Below are 18944 nucleotides of genomic sequence, written 5' to 3'. Positions count from 1 at the left end.
TTATTGTTTAAGTGAGTGTAGCAGAATCACTTATATGTATACATAGATAGGTACATACAAATTATAGTTTCCATTTTTTCTTAACTTTTCTAAAAAAAAAAAACTATGTTTTAAAAATTAATCATAAAACATCTGTAACCAATAATAACAATTAATAAAAACATATTTATTTACTAACTATGTCTCCAGATTATATTCAGCAGTGATTAAAATATTCAATGTACATCAGTGTGTTTACAGGTTTATATAAACCCCTCCTATGAACATAAGCACTTATCATCGATAACGTAGATAGTCCGGTACCGTGGCACCCTCAGTGCAACAAGTTCGTTTCCATGGCCGACTCTTTAAATGTACTCATACAATAACGGGTTATCAATTGAACAATACATAGATTTGAAGAGTTGCAATTAGTTTAGCCACACTTTCTTTTCACCGCTCGGTAAGTGAAGGTTGATCTTCTCAAATTCAAGTAGTATACAGCACTAATGCCAAGCCAATGACGCGTCTCTCAACAAAAAGTCAATAAATAATCACCGAAACACTTGCATTCACACGCCATATATTATACATACATATATATTGTATATATAAATAAATCGATATCACTTCCAATCTACAAAGAATTCCAACGAATATTTAATGACAATAGAAAAGTACGTCGCCACACGCGCCAACAACTATATCTGCGGATACTACAATATTTGAACGTGTGAAATGCGTGTAAATATCGCGATCGGCATTAGCGGACGTAGCTTTTCAATTGATATTCATTCATAGCGCTCCTATTGACAACTACGATGAATGAAACATATCCATAAAAGCGCCGACAATGTGGGATCTAAGCAGATGGCTGGCAACAGCTGTCAGTGTTTAGCACAGAATTTCCTACAAATCGGTATTCAAAAATCAGCGCTTGAAAGATATTTTATACGTCATCTACAATGTCTCAAATGGTAAGTGATTTTATGGAAGTTTGCGCACTTTTAGTGCAACAACACTATAGCAAAAGGATTTCACACCATCGGTGCTCTTTTTAGGTTAGGGAAAAAAAGATACGTAAATTGTGTGTGGGGAAATAAAAGTTCTTCTTAACTACGCAGTTGCTTTAATAAAATAATCTTATAGTGACAGCAGTTTTCGCTAAAATCGAAAAATATTACTTTATGCATGAACAACGTAGATCAGCCCAAACGAGACAATACTTCAAGGATCCTAGCTCGCTCAGCTATTCGTTTCGGTTTTCACTTGTCGAGTAGCTTTAAGCATTATTGTGATCAATTGTGAACTTAACGCAACAAAATCGTAAAAAGTTGTTAAGTAATCATAATTCACCCCTGCCAATACCACTTATAAACTTTTTTGTAGCCGCTAAATTTGTGGGAAGCGGTCAAGGGCCTACTATATGCGAATCATATATTAATGACCTGAGAAAATTCCGGAGAATATCGAGCAATCAAAATCAGCAATAAATATCGCTAACTACGTTCTAAAGTTTTGAAAGGAAACCTTTTATGAAAATACGCTGTATCTCGCAATTTGTTTCTGGCACTTGACCGAATTTAAATAAGTATGTGTTATTGCCTTAGCATTGTTTGAAACAGAAATAATTTGATTATAATTACGCTTTCTTTCAATGTAAGGCTTTTTTGACATCTTTGTTTGTTATTGCAATATTAAAGGTATAAGAATATACCCTAATGGATCAACGAAATCATTAGCTGATGATCATATTACTCGGTTTCTTCTCACAGGGCTACATTTAGATCATATTAAGTTATAACGGATATTTGCACAGAAATTAATCAGAGTTCAATAATAACCAATACATGCACACCTAAACATGTATATAGGCACATGTTTTTTTAGTTGTAAAAATACAATAAATCAGCGTAATTGTACAAAAGTTCTGTTTATTTGTTGTAGTTTTGTTGTCTCGGCTCAAGCAGTTTGTTGAACTGAAGGCGTGTGGATTCACGTTTTTATTCACGCTGCATACATACAAACAGACATAAGAGCGAGTGTAATTCGAATTCATATTAAAACCAACTCGTGCATTTCTACTCACTAATTATTCTCCAATTTTTATTAATTCGATTATCTAACCTGCTTATGTGAGCATTTTATATTTTTCAACTCAAGTAACGGGTTTAATGGTGTCTTGTAAATCACAATGGCGCATTTGTCATATTTATGTATTTGTTTTGAATGAAAAATATGAATTTACAGGTAAAATGAAACAACAACAATATAATGCTCTGTGTTTACTGGGAGACGATAAACAGATTTCATTGGAACCTAATAATTAGAGTGTTTGTTTGTTTCAAAAATTTGTCATTTCTCTCTTATTTTGAGTGAAAGTTGAAAATCGAAAATGAAATTTTCAAACACAAACGTATACAAACGAATGTTGCAATGTCCAGACGAAGTGAAAAATCCTACGAAGGTACATATATACATAAATCCGAGTCATATATATTTGAGTTCGTATTCGAATCTCTTATGGTACATCCTTAGGCACTTGTTTGCTGAGCAAATTGTGTCATGCGAATGGTTGTGGCTGTGTTCGTGGCGAACGATCCAGCACATCGAGCGGCATACTGAAAACCGGGCGCACTTCCAAACGTAGTTATGGTAAGCTCTAGTAGCAGGAAGAAGAGAAGTAAGATCTGTTACTCGTCATATGTTGTATGTTATTTGTGCAGGTCCTGGCCTGTTCACGCCCCGATGTTTCGAAGGCAACTGCAGCGTAACCGAAGCTGAAGAGCTGAGCAACGAAAGCATATATTCTTGCTTCAAGGAGCTGGACCGATTGGTGAGTACTGAAATGCGCAAATCTAATGAAAACTACCGTTAAGTGCAGTTGCAATTACAATTTTGTGTTTCTCTAATTATTTCTTCACATGCAAACAATCAATTTCACTTATCACTCAATGCTAATTGACAGTGTCATTGATCGTGTCTAGAAATTCATTAATGTAGATTCGTCGGTGTCTTATGCCTCACGTATACATACACACACATTTACTTTTTTATGTGAAAACCTTATGAATTTTTTTAGCAGTGCCCTGGGATGCACTCCTCTAGCAGATAAGACGACAACAATGCATTGCTTAGAAATTCTTGAAATAATTATTTTTAGACGAATGCCGTTATGAGCGGAAATTTCAAATTCTGAAAATGCAGTTCCATTTACATATACATAGTGACATTTGTATCTGATTATTTATGTGCTATGTCGATAATTACAAAACGTTTTGATGGTTGGGAAAAGCTTTCAGAAAAATATTGTCGTACTCTTAATCTTCGATACATGCATAAAATGCAGGAAAGTGGAGAGACGATGAAACATCTCCTATGCTCCTGTCCAGTATTTTCTAGAACTTGGCTTAAACATCTAGGAACTTCGCAGTTCAAAGAACTAGTTGAAGTATCAAAATTAAAAGTGTTGACGTCCTGTATGGCGAATACTTCAACTCTAATTAAAATGTACCTCCATGTGACATAACTAAGAACCAGTAGGTCTATGTATGGCGTGACGACCGGCCAGTATAACCTAACCTAACCTAACCTTATCCTTTTGATTAACTTTAACTTAATTAGTTACTATTTTCAACCGAGAAATTTTTTTTAATTAGTAGTGTGATTTTACGGTTTTCCAAACAAATGAGTTTCGGATTTATTTGCTTTCGGTTATGTTTTTTAAAATACGCCTAAATTAATACTTTCAAAATACCGGAAGGAGAATATTCTAAAAAGCTTCACGTTTTATATTTTTCGATAAGGAATCGAAAAGAGTTGTCTTCTTTAACATAGCTCACACAACAACCGGAGATTGTAACATGATTTGATATTCACTACAAAAAAGTCCCATTTCTAGATTGTCGTCTCTATGTTTTATAATGTAATCCGTAGACACAGTGCTCATAGCGTATTGTTCTTAGTTGTCCCTGTACTTATAGAAAATATTTTGAAATTGCTGGAATCTATTCATAAGAGTCTATCTGATATTCTCTTGACCTAAGGCAATGAAAATCCCTGATCCCATACTTATATACGAGTAAATACGCTTTTAATTCGTATATTATATTTTTGCAAGCTTTTCAGTAATGTATTTAATTGAATTGGCTATATCAACACATATATACATACATACATTCATATATTTAAACGACGTGAGTAAGCTTAATTTTCTTCGGTAGCTGTGAGAAAATCGTGTGATTAGATTAAAATGTGAGAACTCAATTGCGAGTAAATACAAATAGTTAATGCGATAGTCATCGCTCTGATGGACCCACTGACGTCTACTCAGCACGTTTCGCGACAAGAAGCACACTTCTTGCCATTAAACAATCGTCGCAGCGCAAAACTCACTTCTCATTTGAATGCACTTTTTCACACAAATCGCACCAACATATGCCCAATTTTGATTGTGCTTACCTATACACCAACACTCATACACACCGTCGCCATCACCAATTCAAAGGCATCAAAGCAATCGTAAATAATAATAACGAGGAAATGAGACGCATCTAAATTGGCTTGGGTGTTGATGCCGGCACAATGACACACACGACAAATACCCGCAACGTCAATTGCTCTTACACATACGCTCTTGCATACATTTGTGTGAGTGTATGAATTTCTATGCCTTTGGCATCCATTTGCAGTGCACTTTCATTGAAAAAGTTCAAAGTCAATAACGATCGTCAACCGGCCAACCAAGCAGCACAAAGCGGTTGTAGCACACATACAAAATACATGTATATACAAACATACTTATATATATATGTATATATGTATACTCGTATTTATACATATATAAGTAAATGCTTATCTGTAAAGCCGGCAGTTTGTCAAGCGGACAGCTGGTGTTTAGAAAAGCGAGCCCAGCAGCAAGACTAAACAAGTGATCAAACATAACCAGCGATAACAATAATATCACTGCATTTACCTATTTGTGTGTGTATATGTGTATGCATGTATATTAGACTAATAAACGCAAATGACGTTTGCTTTAGATATCTTAAATAGGTTATGACGAGTGCTTATAAGCATTGATGTAAGACTTATCAGAATCTGTGCTGCAAATAGGGAAGGGAAGCTGTGGCTTAGGAAAAATTTACAAGATAAGAAGCACTCAGAAAATAGCTCTTCAAAATTTTCTACTCTTCATCCACCAAATCATTTTATGTCTACCCACAAGATCGAAAATAATTATATTAAGTATATGGCGGCTAGAACAAGGTCTGCATCGATTTCATTTGCGTTTGCCATGCAACTCAACTATGCGCTATGCTTTGTTGTTGGTTATTTTATTTATTGTAAAATTATCAGATCTGATAGCATTTAAAACGATGTCAGTAATATGGCTCCAATGATACTGATTTTCAAATTTTACTACTAAGGATGTTAAGAGAAATTTGGTTCAAAGTGATCTAGTAGATGTTGAGATATGAGATTTTACCTAAAAGGTGTCAAAACCATACTTTTTGTACACTTTCGTACACAGTGACGTCGCCCTCAACGAGTTCCCCTTAGTTATAAATTTTTAACTTTAATTTATTATATTTAGTTAAAGTTCTTAACACAGTAATACTCGGCGTTTAGAGACCGATACCTAAGCTAAACGAAATGTTCTTGCTAAAACCAACCCAAAAATGTATTGTATTTCACTGATTTCAAAATCGAAAAAGTTTAATAATGTGTTCGCTTCAAAATCTGAGTCAAGATGCGACACTCTATATAATTGGATTTACAATTAAACCTCCTATCAGCATGCGCTAGTAAAATTCCATGAATCGCCAGCGCCAAACATGTGAATGCACCGCTCTCAAAGCCCGCATCAGCCAAACTATTCACTTAACCTTTCGTGTGAGACTTACAAGCAAATACTTAACGAAAACTCTACACGAAAACACAATATCTCCAAATCACAATATTTGCCAAGCATGTCTTGCAAACAGAGAGTGTGAGCCAATATTTACCAAAGTAAATGAATAAATTAAAAGTGGGGAAAGTGAAAACCCCAGAGAATAAGACAGCTGAGCGCGGCGCAAACGATCGTGGGAGGGGGAGGCTGGGCTAGACTGCGGCGTCCACAGCTATCTGGTAGCTCACTGGAGCGGCAACAATTACTGTTGTTTATTGCTATCACAGCGCTATTGCTGCTCTGGCGCAGGTGCTGCCTCTGTCGCTGTCACCGGCTCTGCTTTGGGCGCTGCTGCTCTATTGATGCCGAATGGTGGTGCCGCTTCCATTTTAAAGCTGCGATTTGCAGTCTGCAGCGTTATTCGTGTAACAAGTGTTGAGCGGTGCTGACGGTTGCAGTCCGCCAAAGAAAACGCTTTTAATTTATATTTAGAATAATTTTCCATGTTTTTTTCGTTTTATTTTTTCTTAAGTTTTAAAGCATTGAGAAAATGTTGGTGTAATGCAGTAACTCTCGGTCAAATAAACACAAGATACTTTTAAATTTTATTTACACGCTGTAAACAAAGTGCTCTGACCTTAAGCAGCTTTTCAATCTGCCGTTAGTGCAATTTTTATTTAAATGTGATTTTTTATGCGTTTAACCTTTAAACAACCGTGTTTTTTTTTAATATTTTTCACTTAAAAGAACTTGTTTTACATTTCGTGTGTGAACAATTTGTATGTGAAGTGTCTTTTTCACGTGATTTTATTTACTGAAATTTTGACTGAAAATATACAGCGTATTATTACTGTTAGCTCAAGTGCGCTGTGAAAATTATTGCATGTAATTTGTTGTTGTCAAAGTAGACTTAACGGGAAAACAGCAGAACCATGGTTAGCAGCGTCTTAAAGATATCGGAAAAAGCGGTAAGGAATTATGTTTTATTAGATTTTGTTACAAAATACTATAAAATATTGCAGGTATGTGAAAATATGTATGTAACATAGCTCACGTGCCTATTTTAAAATTCTGGAACGTGCCTTTCTTACATCTCATACTTAGTAACACTCTTTAAGATACTCTGAAAGCACGATCCGCTGGCGCTACGCAGCGTCTAATCGAAAACCTAATTAAATAAACTCACGTAAATGCAAACTCTTGGCATAACTTTGAAGCGTATGCATTCTTCAGTTATCGGTAAAGAAATATGCCCAACAGTAACCTACTTAGACAATCACAGAAATACATAAAACATCGCCATATCATTTCTAGTACGGAATCATAATAGTTTTTTATCTGTTCATTCTATTTCCTTATCACTCTAGTTGGAAGGCAAAAAACAAAAAAAAATTCGTTAACAATATTAATATTTATTTCATTAATTGCAGCAACTTTTCTATCAAACATTGATTCAACTATAGTTTTCTTACATCTGACGTGATTTATTGCTTTCCTCCTCTAAAGCTATATTTAGGTTAAGGTGATCCAGAGTTGATTTATAAGGTTAATATCCTGACTCTGCGGTGGGTGATTCAGAAGCCGACTCAACACCCACTGATTACTAATTTTAGACTAGTGTTTAAAGTAGGAAGTTCTACGTAGAGATAGAACCTGTTCAAAGGAATTTGGTTTCTTGTATTTATAAATGTATTTTAACATTAATTAATTTATAGTCAAGTTGTAAAATATTCATCAAAAATTAAAATTTCTTATGTTTAGAAAATAAGAATAGATACTCAAATGCCTTATAATTTCCTTTGAGTTCGAGATAATTCTGTTCACTATACTTGAAATTAAAATCGTTTCAATTTTCTTGTAGCGATGATAGTTGGATGGGCAATGAATGGTGTGGTTATGATTTCAATTTTCTACAATGCGCTATGCTATCACAATTTCATATCAGCTTTATGCTTTAAAGCGTTTTCCACAGTATTTTTACAATTTTACATTAGTTAATAATGTTTTTAAAATGTCATTAATATACTCTTCCACTTGTTATCATTTACTTTCTGATAGAGGTGAAATTACGCATAGCAATTCGAAAATGCATATTTTTAATTTAAATAGCCGTTAACATTCTTTCTTTGCTTATATTTGTAAGTATGTATTCAATTATTTCATTTGCAAATTTGCAAATATTTCGATATTCAAAGTTTATTGCCTTGTCGTGGCAACCAAACAATAAAACATGTTAAAAAAATCTTCGCGCTTTCAATATTTTATGAGTTAATTCAATTATAAATGAATATTTGGAAGTGTCAAATGGCGCAGATTTTATTGTCACAATTGTGGGTGATTTATTGTCACCAAATATGATTATTAAATATGTGTCTGACTTTTCTAAACAGCTGACATTACGCCAACGAAAATTATATCTTCTAAATCAAGCAAATAAATACTAAAACTTATTTCTAGCCACACGATATAATAAATATGTGTAGACTTCTATTTCTCGGCTAAATTCAACGATAGTAAAATAGTCGTAAACATCCAGCTAAATAGCAGATAATGGCTGAGATAAAATGTTGAGGCTATCGCATAAAAATGCTATTAAAAATGCCAGTTTTAGCAAAGTAAAGGCTACAGTGGCGAAAATTAATTTAGGTACGCTATAGTTACTGCAAGGAACGTGTAAGTAAGAGAAACTTGAAAGTCAGTCAATGCAACTTGTTTTATAAATATGAGTACTCTGCAGACTCATTTAATTTTAGTGATTACTTTTATCTAATCAGCTTAAAGACTTTAAAATTAATATTAATAACACTTTCAAAAACAGTATATTTTATGGTTCAACACATTTATTTTTTAGAAAAACTTGTTTTATTTGCCAAACAAAGAGCGTTTATGACGATCTGATTATTTTCTTAAACTCTATTCGGGTTTTTTTAAAGATATTTCAATTTAAGTAGATCCCCTCATAAAGTAATTACCATTTGCATAGACTATAATATGCACACGAAAAATATATAAAAATGATCGTCGCAAGTGAATTGACGTGTTGAAACGTTGCACAAAGAGTAAGATTGATTGGAACACCAATAAAATATTTCCAATACATTCCGAAATACAATCAGAATTATTTGCTGATGTTTCACACTATATTACCTCACAAATGTTGATCGTTAAACGGCATACCAGGCGAAGTTTAGTTCGCACGTATAAATTGGTTTGTGAATAAGTTCTGAAACACAAACGAATTTTATAATTATTGCAAACGTGATCCGCGTAAAAATTAGTTTAAAATGCACATATTACAATTAACAGTATGTATTTAAGTACGTTGTGTATTTTGATACGCTCGCAACATGCTCCACAGTGTATAACAGTTTTGTCAAAGAAATAAAAAGGGAAACAAGTAAAAAAAGGCAAAGTTCGGGTATAACCAAACATTTCATACTCTTGCAACTTGCCAAGATTTTTTAAAGATTTTCGAACCACAGGTGTCCCTCCTTAATGTGATTCGTTGTGCCAACTTTTAATAATTTTGAATTTAAAAATTTCTGTACCTTAATTTACAGCTTAGTTAAGGCACTTTATAAGTTTTCAATTAATGGCGTTTTGTGGGCTTGGCAGTGGTCCCATTACACCCATATACGAACTCATCCATACTTTTTTGCCAAGGAATATTTGTACCAAGTTTCAACAAGATATCTTCGATTTTACTCAAGACGGACGGAAGAATAGGCATCCGTATTTCAACTCGCCACGTCATGCTGACCATTTATATATTTACAAGTATATATAACTCCATAACTATCTCGATTAGTTTTAAGGGAATCAAACAACTGGTGAATAAAATTATTATAATTATATAACTATCGATTATTTTATGTAATTACAAAAGGCGTTTTTGTAGACAAAACTATTTGCTCCATTCTCAAAAGATTAAAGTCTAAAATTTTTGCAGAATTCAGCCGCAACAACAACAAAAACAATAACAAATATATATATAAAGTTAATTTTACTTTCCCACATCCTTTCCTGCCATTATTCAATCAATTATTTTCAATTTCTACGACATACGCTGCATTAACTTCCGTTTTCACTTTCAACCCTGAAATTTGTACGCCAATTAAATAAGTCAATTAAAACCCTTGGCAACATTCTGCCCTGTTTGTCTATCGATATCAACTTCGCTCTCTCTAAATTGACTCAATTCAATTTTATTGACGCGTTCTATTAATTATCTATCGCATAGTTTTTTGTTTACGCCTGTGTTCCCTGCACATCAGTAGTTGCATGACCTTACTAATGCCTAACATTCCAGTTAGTGACGACAGTTAGGGCTATAGAATTTACAACAAAAGCATTATCAAATGCATTTACGAGCCATAGCAGTGCTGAATAGAGGAAGTAAACATTTTATCACATTCAAATCGATAACCTTTTTCATCGATAATAAAGCAAGCCAGTTTTGTGTGCGGAATGAGGGTCAGGCGGCCCATGCACTGACCTCACGTGAGTGACTACGAAAAACACTCCCGCATATGCATACAAAAGTATGTAACTATTTAAATATAAGTTGTGAGTCCTTCATTACCTTTCGCATGTTTTCTAATAGATCTGGTGACTTTTTCTGTTGTTGCGCGCCAATTAATTTAAGGAACTCAAGTGAATGATTTGCATACATATAAGGAGTATGTAAATAAGCTTGAGAGGTGACTTTCGTTCAAGTACCCAGTGTCACTTATTATAAGTGTGCAATCGAGCATTTACGAGTATTTACGCGTAGACGTGCGGGTGTGTACGTGAGTAAGGGTGTCTGATAAAGCGAAAGATTAACGCTGCGTGCGATTGCGAATTAGTTTTTTTATTGTTTGTGTGCATGCACCTGATAAACTGCAGCCTGCAAGTTGGTAAACTAATTACGTTTTGTTGAAGAGCACTTTAGCATAATTTCTTCCATATCAAAAAGCTGATCAGAGTAAGGCTGTGAACAGAATGTAGCCCATAGACAAATGATGGTAATACTTATTGTGGTATTTACCTGTATATATGATGATGATGTTTGGCAAACACCTCAACTCATTCTCTGTGAAAGAAAAATGCTTTTATATTTTGCCTTTTTCAAACGTACTCGTATGCTTTTCTCTGCAGCTTCTCTTCAAATCAGATCTACTCAAATCTATGCATATACTAAAAGACAGAAACTGGCAAAGCATTGTGTGCATAAAATAGTAAGAGAGCAAAAATATAATACAACCATCTAAAAGCGAAAAGCAAAAATAACAATAGAAACGCCAATTGGCTTTGTTTATACTGTTAGAGACCACACATTAACGTCGACAATCATGCGCCGTAGCCACACAGTCTGCATTCGACCACGGAGTTGTTTAGTCAAATTAAGTCAAGCAAAGTGCGTTGAGCTTGAAGGCTAGTAGGCAGGGCGCAACGAAAAACACTATTTTCGTTTTTGTTGACATACTTATTGTACTCGTACTTGCGTAGCATTTTGTTGTATTTGAAGCGGCTTTGAACACTTGTTTTCTGGCTTTTTGAGTATTCCCACTGAACGCGTCTTGTTGTTCTTCTGCCTTTTGTGTTTCGTGCTTCTACTTACCCCTTAAGTGGTTATGTTTAATGCATTTAGAAGCTTAAAATCATAGTTTACGCCAAAACAATAGTTACCAAAATGGCTGATTTGATTGAAAGTGTGAACGCTGCCGAGTGCGAGGAAATCGCTCAACAGCTGCAAAATAAGAATCGTTTGGAGAAACGGGTGAGTTGGAATGCAATGCGGCAAATAAACGTCTTAAGCTAATTGCATGCACAAATTAACTGAAATACAACAACTCTACACGTATTCGATATAAATGCAAATGTATAACAGGTTATGTTAATTGTTTACAATGTGGAATTCTTGAGCGTTGAGAGTGAAACTTTTACATATATATAATATGTATGTCAATTATTTTGGATAAACTATAGAAATAATAACAAAATTAATACTAAATCATACAATAATAAATAGCCATTTTAAATTTTCATCTATCGTTAGTGTAAAATAGTTACTTTTTTCGTGAAAATTGTTAAGCTAAAGTTAATTTAGTTTCGTTTTGGTTTCTCGCTAATTTCTAATACTTATTTGCAATATACGTCAATATCGCACTATTTCAAAGCCTGACTTCCGCATAAACACCCACAAAACCTCAACATGCATCACGACAAATATTCAAATTCGTGTCACAAGCACTGAATGAGTTTGTATATAAAAAGCTGGACTTTGATAAATAACTTGTTTTGCAATGGTTGTGTTCGTAGTCGCTTACCTTGACCAAGAAACTCCGTTGGCATACATAATTTATACTGAATTCTATGTTTGGCACAATTTTCTATAAATACATATATATGTATATATTCTAACGGAATTTCAAATGTTCGAAATTGCTTGATAATACAATTCAACAAAGCGTAACTTATATACTGATACATTAATTGTGGCCTATGGTGTTTATTAATTGAGCGTCCTGAAATAATTCAACTAAACCTCTGGGAAAGTATACCTTATATATACGGGTGCTTATACCGTTTAATTTGTGCTTAACCACTTAAAAAGTAATCAATTTCTCCTAATTTCAAAATTAAGTATTTTTAAATTTCTGTCCCTAATTTTCTTGTAAATATAATCAGACTTTGTCTTATAGAATATGAAATTTATTTATTTAATTTTTTTTTACTCTGTAAAAAATTGCATTTATTATGTACATATTAAATATATTAAAAACCAATTTTACAATGATAGTAATATGAGAAACATTAATAAAAAATAGCAACCCTTTAGAGTTGGACAATAGGGCTCATGTAAACAAATTTTTTGAAGCACCGTACTATATACATATGTACATACATATATCATGTGATAGACTTTTACTTACTGACTGAGACTTACCACACTTAGTTTTCACACCCAGAAATTAATTAGAAGCAAAATAAGCATTGTTGTATGTATTTGTAGACTAACAAATCATTCAAAGCTTCAGATATGCCAACCACTCTGTTCTGATTAAATAATTTTTGACTAACACCACAAAGTTACTCATCAAAGCCTGAAAACCGCTCTCTAAACTACACAATTTGCGATATCTTGTAGGAGTTTTGAAACCCCACATAAGTTTAATGCTCGTGAATATCGAAAGTAAGATTTTGGTTGAAAAGCAAAAACTGTGTCTACGTTGCGAGTGAGTCAAAATACACTCTTCACTCTTAAACATTTCATAATAACATCCCTACATTACATCTTAATTTCTATTAAAATCACCCAAACAGTTTGAAAGTTACTGTATTCAGCAAATAAAATACCGGTAGTTGTGTTTAATTAAACTGTTTCAGACAGTTTTAAATAAGACATATAACTTTATTGCCAAAAAGCTCTTCGTAACTTTAATTAAAAGTCGCACGCCTTTAAAAGCCTTTAAAAGCATTTAATTATTATTTTTATAACACCGTGTGTGTTATGTATGAACTTTTATACGAACAGACATGCCCGCTTATAAATACTTTTACACCTCACCACTTTCAAGTTACATCACCATTTTATTTCGAAAATAATTGTGAACCCGTACGCGCGCATTTTCACATTATAAATATTTCACATTCTCCCTGTAAACTACACTTGACGCGCTGCAAACTTGCGAGTGTCTAGTTGTTTATTCTGTTTATGGCTTTTACCAAAGTGCTAGTCAATTATTTAAAATTTAAGCTGTTTCAGCTGGAAATAACATGCAATATTCATATATATTGCAATATACTTGCATAACAAATATTTTGTAACATTTTTTTTTTTCAGTGCGCCGAAATTTCAAATAAGTTAAAGCTGAAGTAGTTAAAGGTGTGCAGCATCGAAATTCGTTACCATTTTCTGATCTTCATTAAAAATACCAAATATTATATTCTATTGATAACAAATTGATTTCTAAGTAACCAACCGACCATATATTTCTAAGCTTACGTTCAAGCCCTAACAAAAATGTGTGTCAAAGATTTTCGTGAATAAGCCGTTGAGCCCTTAAATGTTCATAATGAGTTAGTGAACTTGCAAATAGATAATAGAAGAACTCATTCCAAACCTCTTTTTAACCAAACGCTTTCTGTTACTGCATTTATAATTACAGTAATTGCTTGCATGGGGGATTTTCTTAGAAACTGTTGAAAATATTAAATACTAAAAGTCATTACCTACAATTCAGCTGTTTGTTCATGCATTAGCACTCAGATTTTATATTAAATTTATATAGTCTTATAACTTGTTTCGCAGCATTGTTTTTGTAATTACACTTTTCAGTTATCAAAACATTTAAGAAAATCACATTCCCCGTATTAACAAATCAACTCATTTGCGGTAAAGTTAGTACAGGTTATGACTACCGGTTCGGTCTAGAATAGATATGCACAAGTAATATGGTGAAATTCATAACAGAAATTATACGTTTTCTAATGAAATTGTGGTAATCGAAATTTAATGCAAATTAACTAGATTTCCATTTGAATATGAAAACGTTTAGCCAGTTTTGCAATTAGTTTAGAAGCTCCTACGATTAGTTTTTTGGTCTACTAATGATTATCTTATGCTGTTGTATGTTTTTGGCGATGATAATAAAGTTTAGAACTAAAGATTAGCTCCTCCTTTGAAATGAGAAGATTTCAGTTGCAAACGTTTTGCTGTTTCTTTCCAACGGTATTTGAATTTTCTGGTACTAAAGTAACCGCAGTCCAGTTCCTTTACTCTCGGTTAGAAATTTGCATACTCATAAACATTTAGAGTCTAATTACAATGTAATCTAATCTCAGAGAATGTGAATGACGTTCTCTGCTAATATTCAATCACACATTATATTGAAAGCTGATTTGATTATCTTGTAAAATAATATTCTATGACTTTATCAGTCGATCTTTAAAAGACTTCGCTGTTGATAAATATTCATAGCAGATAGATGTCAATAAGTTATCATCTAATAGTCATCAGAAACTATGCAATTACATCAAACACTTCCAAGAGGCGAAAAACAGAAAGTAATCACAAATAGTATGGTCTCACTGGTGTGAGATACTTGCGCAAAAATTTGCTTAATTTTATCTTTTCATTGTAACAACACATTCATCATGCACAGCAGTATACACATATTATATGTATACATACATATGCACAGACATCAATCAATATTCGGTCACAGATACCGAAACCAGTTTTAATTGTTGAAAATACCATATTTTTGCGCGGCGCTTAAGTCAAAACAGACTAGCGCTTACAGCCACAAACATATGTATATATACACAGAGAATAAAAAAAATATCACAAAAAAAATTGTAATTTTTATTACTCATAAGTATTTACTAAATTTATTTTAACGCTTTCTTTCAGCCGTCGGAGTACCCCAAATCGGTGGCATTCATTATCAGCAATGAATTCTGTGAGCGCTTCAATTATTACGGCCTACGAAGTAAGTATATGATCAATGAACTCAGCTACTTTCACTTAATTCAACGAAAAATAAAATTAATTTCTTTTACTTCCGCAATTTTTTCACACAGCCATACTTGTGCTATATCTCACCACGAAGCTGCACTATGACAAGGACACGGCGACTGTGCTCTTTCATATATTCACCATGTTGATTTATTTGTTTCCGTTGGTTGGCGCCATCATCGCCGACAGCTGGCTTGGTAAATTCAGAACGATTCTTTACTTGTCGATGGTGTATGCTTTGGGCGGCGTGATCGTTTCCCTGGGCGCCATACCGCCGCTGCAGCTACCCGTGAAGTGAGTACACTCAATATTTTTTGAAAACTATAAAAAAAATTAATTTAACATAATTCTAGGGAAATAACCATACTCGGTCTCACACTGATCGCATTCGGCACTGGTGGCATTAAGCCGTGCGTCTCGGCATTCGGTGGCGATCAATTCCGCATGCCTGAGCAAGCCAAACAGCTGGCCACATTCTTTTCGCTTTTCTACTTCGCCATTAATGCCGGTTCCACTATCTCGACCACCATCACACCCATTCTTCGTGAGGATGTGCATTGCTTCGGCGATAAGAATTGCTTTTCACTCGCTTTCGGCGTACCGGCTATACTTATGTTGCTCTCGGTGGTCATTTTCGTTGCTGGCCGCAAGCTCTACGTGGTTAAGCCAACAGCTGGAAACATGATATTCGGTGTGTCGAAGTGTATTTCCGATGCTATTGGTGGTTGGCGACGCGAGCGTAAGACGAATCCTCGCAAACACTGGTTGGACTATGCCGAGGCAAAATCCGGTCAAAAGATGGTCGCTGATACCAAAGTATTATTGAAGATTTTAACGTTGTTTTTGCCCTTCCCTGTCTTTTGGGCACTCTTTGATCAGCAAGGCTCACGTTGGACCTTCCAGGCCACACGCATGGATGGCGAATTTTTTGGTTATGTGATTAAACCCGATCAAATGCAGGTCGTCAATCCGTTACTAATACTTGGCATGATTCCATTATTCACCTACGTGCTCTATCCGCTTTTGGCTAAGATTGGCATTAAGCGACCATTGCAAAAGCTCACGCTTGGTGGTTTACTGGCCGCTATTGCCTTCCTGCTCTCCGCTTTTCTTGAAATTAAACTGAACGAAGTTGATCCGGCACCGCTGTCTGAACTCAGTGCCAACGTACGCATCTACAATGGCATGCCGTGCGCTTACCGCTTCACCACGGAGTTGCCAAATCATCCGAGTGCTGTGGAGCCGTTGGACTTGTGGGAGAATAAAGCTTTGTCTGTGCCGAAAGCAGTCGTATATCCATTCAACGCCACCTCGGCAGACAAACGTTGCAAAGACCTATCCGGCACTTTCCGCCTGACTCCTGGCAAGGAGACGAGCTACTTTATTTACTCTGACGGTGTACAGGAATTCATGGACTCCACTGGCAAAACGAAGCTGGGCAATCCGCTAGTGCGCGTACTTTTGAATGTGCCTACCGAGGACAGTGCATTTACTTTTACCGATGCCGTGGAGACGGCAGTGCCCATTATTTTACGCAATGCTTCACAAGTAGTTAATGTTGTGCATGGTGAGAGCAAACTGCAGGTAGCGAATAAGAAGATTGCCACCATCGACACGAAGGGTGGCGGCGTTTACGCCCTGCTGGTGCAAGGCAGTCTCAAAGATGGTTTCGTAAGTATAAGCGCGTCTCATTATTATCATTGATCAGCAATAATTTTATTCATTCTCTCTTTCTATCTCTTCAAATGTGTGCAGACCTCTAAGACTCATGTCATAACACCACCTAACAGCATGCATATGATGTGGCAATTGCCACAGATTGTTGTCATCACAGCTGCTGAGATCATGTTCTCTGTCACGGGTCTGGAGTTCTCTTACACCCAAGCGCCACCGAGCATGACATCCGTTCTGCAAGCCTGCTGGTTGCTCTCCGTCTCCATTGGCAATATGTTAGTGGTGGTTATAGCCGAACTGAAATTCTTCGAATCGCAGGTTCGTGTCCTAAGTCTTCTGTTTACACCACTTCGCTGTGTTTGAAAACAACTAATCAAGTTTTTGTTTCCACTCCTTAGGCCGCTGAATTCGCGCTCTTCGCCGGTCTCATGATTGTCGATATGTTCATTTTCATTTTACTCACCATTCCATACAAATATGCGGAGCACGGCGAAGACCCTGAGGCCAACCAAGTTGTGGTTACGCCCAACAACCCAAAGCAAAGGGAAGCTGAGCGCGAAACTTACACCGGCAACAGAGGAAATGGTCATATGAATGAGGCTTATGAGGGAGAGCGCTAAACTAAGAGACTGCTGTGTTAACACCATAATTATACGACATTTTAATTTAATCATTATCTTTAATTCGGCAACTTAAAGCTACGATATGAAAATATCCGAAAGTTATTGCCAAAGAAAGCAGCAGTAGAAACGCTGTGAAGTACTTAAATAGGTTGTGGTTCATTTAGTTCACTCCACATTGAACTTTTTACACTTGTATAAATTTGTATTATTTTCGTGCATTTTACTACCGTTAAGGTTGCCATGTTGTTCGTATGTAAATAACGAAACTCTTGTTATCTTTTATGGTATTTTACAATTTATTTTATAAAACTCGAATTTTTAAGCAATCACTTATAAAATAAGTTTATCTTATCTTAGATTATTGTCGCATCGCCATGTGCCGCATCTTCGTTTGTGTAGATATGTAAATAATTAATTTTATAGTTTTAAGAGCTCCACAAATAATTTTTTAGGGCTGCATGTTATAGTTCAGGCAGCAAAATTCTGTTTTATTTTACTAATTTATTTGTAGAGAAAATATACGTAAACACAATTAAGTTTATCTTAGAAAAGTTTTTTTCTTAGCAATTATTTGCGGAAGATAATATGGGGGGGTTGGTGGATGTGACAGAAAAATTTACAATTAACCGGGGTATTAAAGGTTGGCTAAATTGTGAAGTGATCGCCGGCACAGAGTATCGGTAATACTGCTAAAAAGTAATACACTGTCGCTATATTCCGGTATCAAAGTCAGGATGGGCGAAAGATGTTTAAACCAAGTTTTTAAATGAGCTAAGGCTCAGTAAATAAACGCACCCCTCTACTCAGTACAAACTGGAGCACCCTATTGCAACACACCACACCTGAGCACAGCACACACTCAGCAAGCTGCCACCATACGTCGACAGCACGCACCACCAAACAACAGAAAAGATAGTCTTTTTTTCTGCGGAATTCGTTACAATGGAATCATCGCAGCACCCTATCATTTCGTCCGACATCGAATCCGCACGGCTGTTTTTTTTTTTTAAATAATTATTACATTGAGTGAAATAAAAATTTGTAATAAAAATAAGATATCACTTATTTCCTATCCGCATTATAACAACAAACGCAAGTGTAAGTGACTCAGTGATGTATTTTGGTGTACCATAGGCTTCCTACTAAATTGGGCACCCAATTAATTACACACCAAAACATTTTTGAAGCTCCTTAAAATATTATATTGATATAGATTTGTATTTGATTATATAAATTAGCTTTTCTTATTCTACTGATAACCCCAACTATA

At 35.1% G+C, this 18944-nt stretch overlaps 1 protein-coding gene and 1 long non-coding RNA gene across 3 annotated transcripts; both read left to right on the top strand.

Moving 5' to 3' along the window:
• Positions 1–2294: 2294 nt before the first annotated feature.
• Positions 2295–2809, top strand: LOC138857261 (uncharacterized). The gene is made up of 3 exons (XR_011396341.1): positions 2295–2446; positions 2518–2634; positions 2706–2809. It is a non-coding gene; the product is annotated as an uncharacterized lncRNA (long non-coding RNA).
• Positions 2810–6285: 3476 nt separating this feature from the next.
• Positions 6286–18208, top strand: yin. Of its 2 annotated transcripts, none has more exons than XM_014247072.3 (6): positions 6286–6840; positions 15273–15351; positions 15443–15671; positions 15731–17048; positions 17133–17369; positions 17450–18208. In XM_014247072.3, exons 1-6 carry the CDS (start codon positions 6805–6807, stop codon positions 17669–17671), a joined length of 2121 nt encoding a protein of 706 aa, XP_014102547.2. In that variant the 5' UTR covers positions 6286–6804; the 3' UTR covers positions 17672–18208. The 2 variants fall into 2 exon arrangements, with proteins under 2 accessions (XP_014102547.2, XP_069965560.1); XM_070109459.1 differs by lacking the exon at positions 6286–6840 and adding an exon at positions 11532–11633.
• The last annotated feature ends 736 nt before the right edge of the window (positions 18209–18944 follow it).

This window comes from Bactrocera oleae, chromosome 5 (assembly GCF_042242935.1).
Source record: "Bactrocera oleae isolate idBacOlea1 chromosome 5, idBacOlea1, whole genome shotgun sequence".
Taxonomy (NCBI): domain Eukaryota; kingdom Metazoa; phylum Arthropoda; class Insecta; order Diptera; family Tephritidae; genus Bactrocera; species Bactrocera oleae.
Note: the sequence above shows the minus strand (reverse complement) of the source record. Positions and strands in the feature narration are given on the sequence as shown.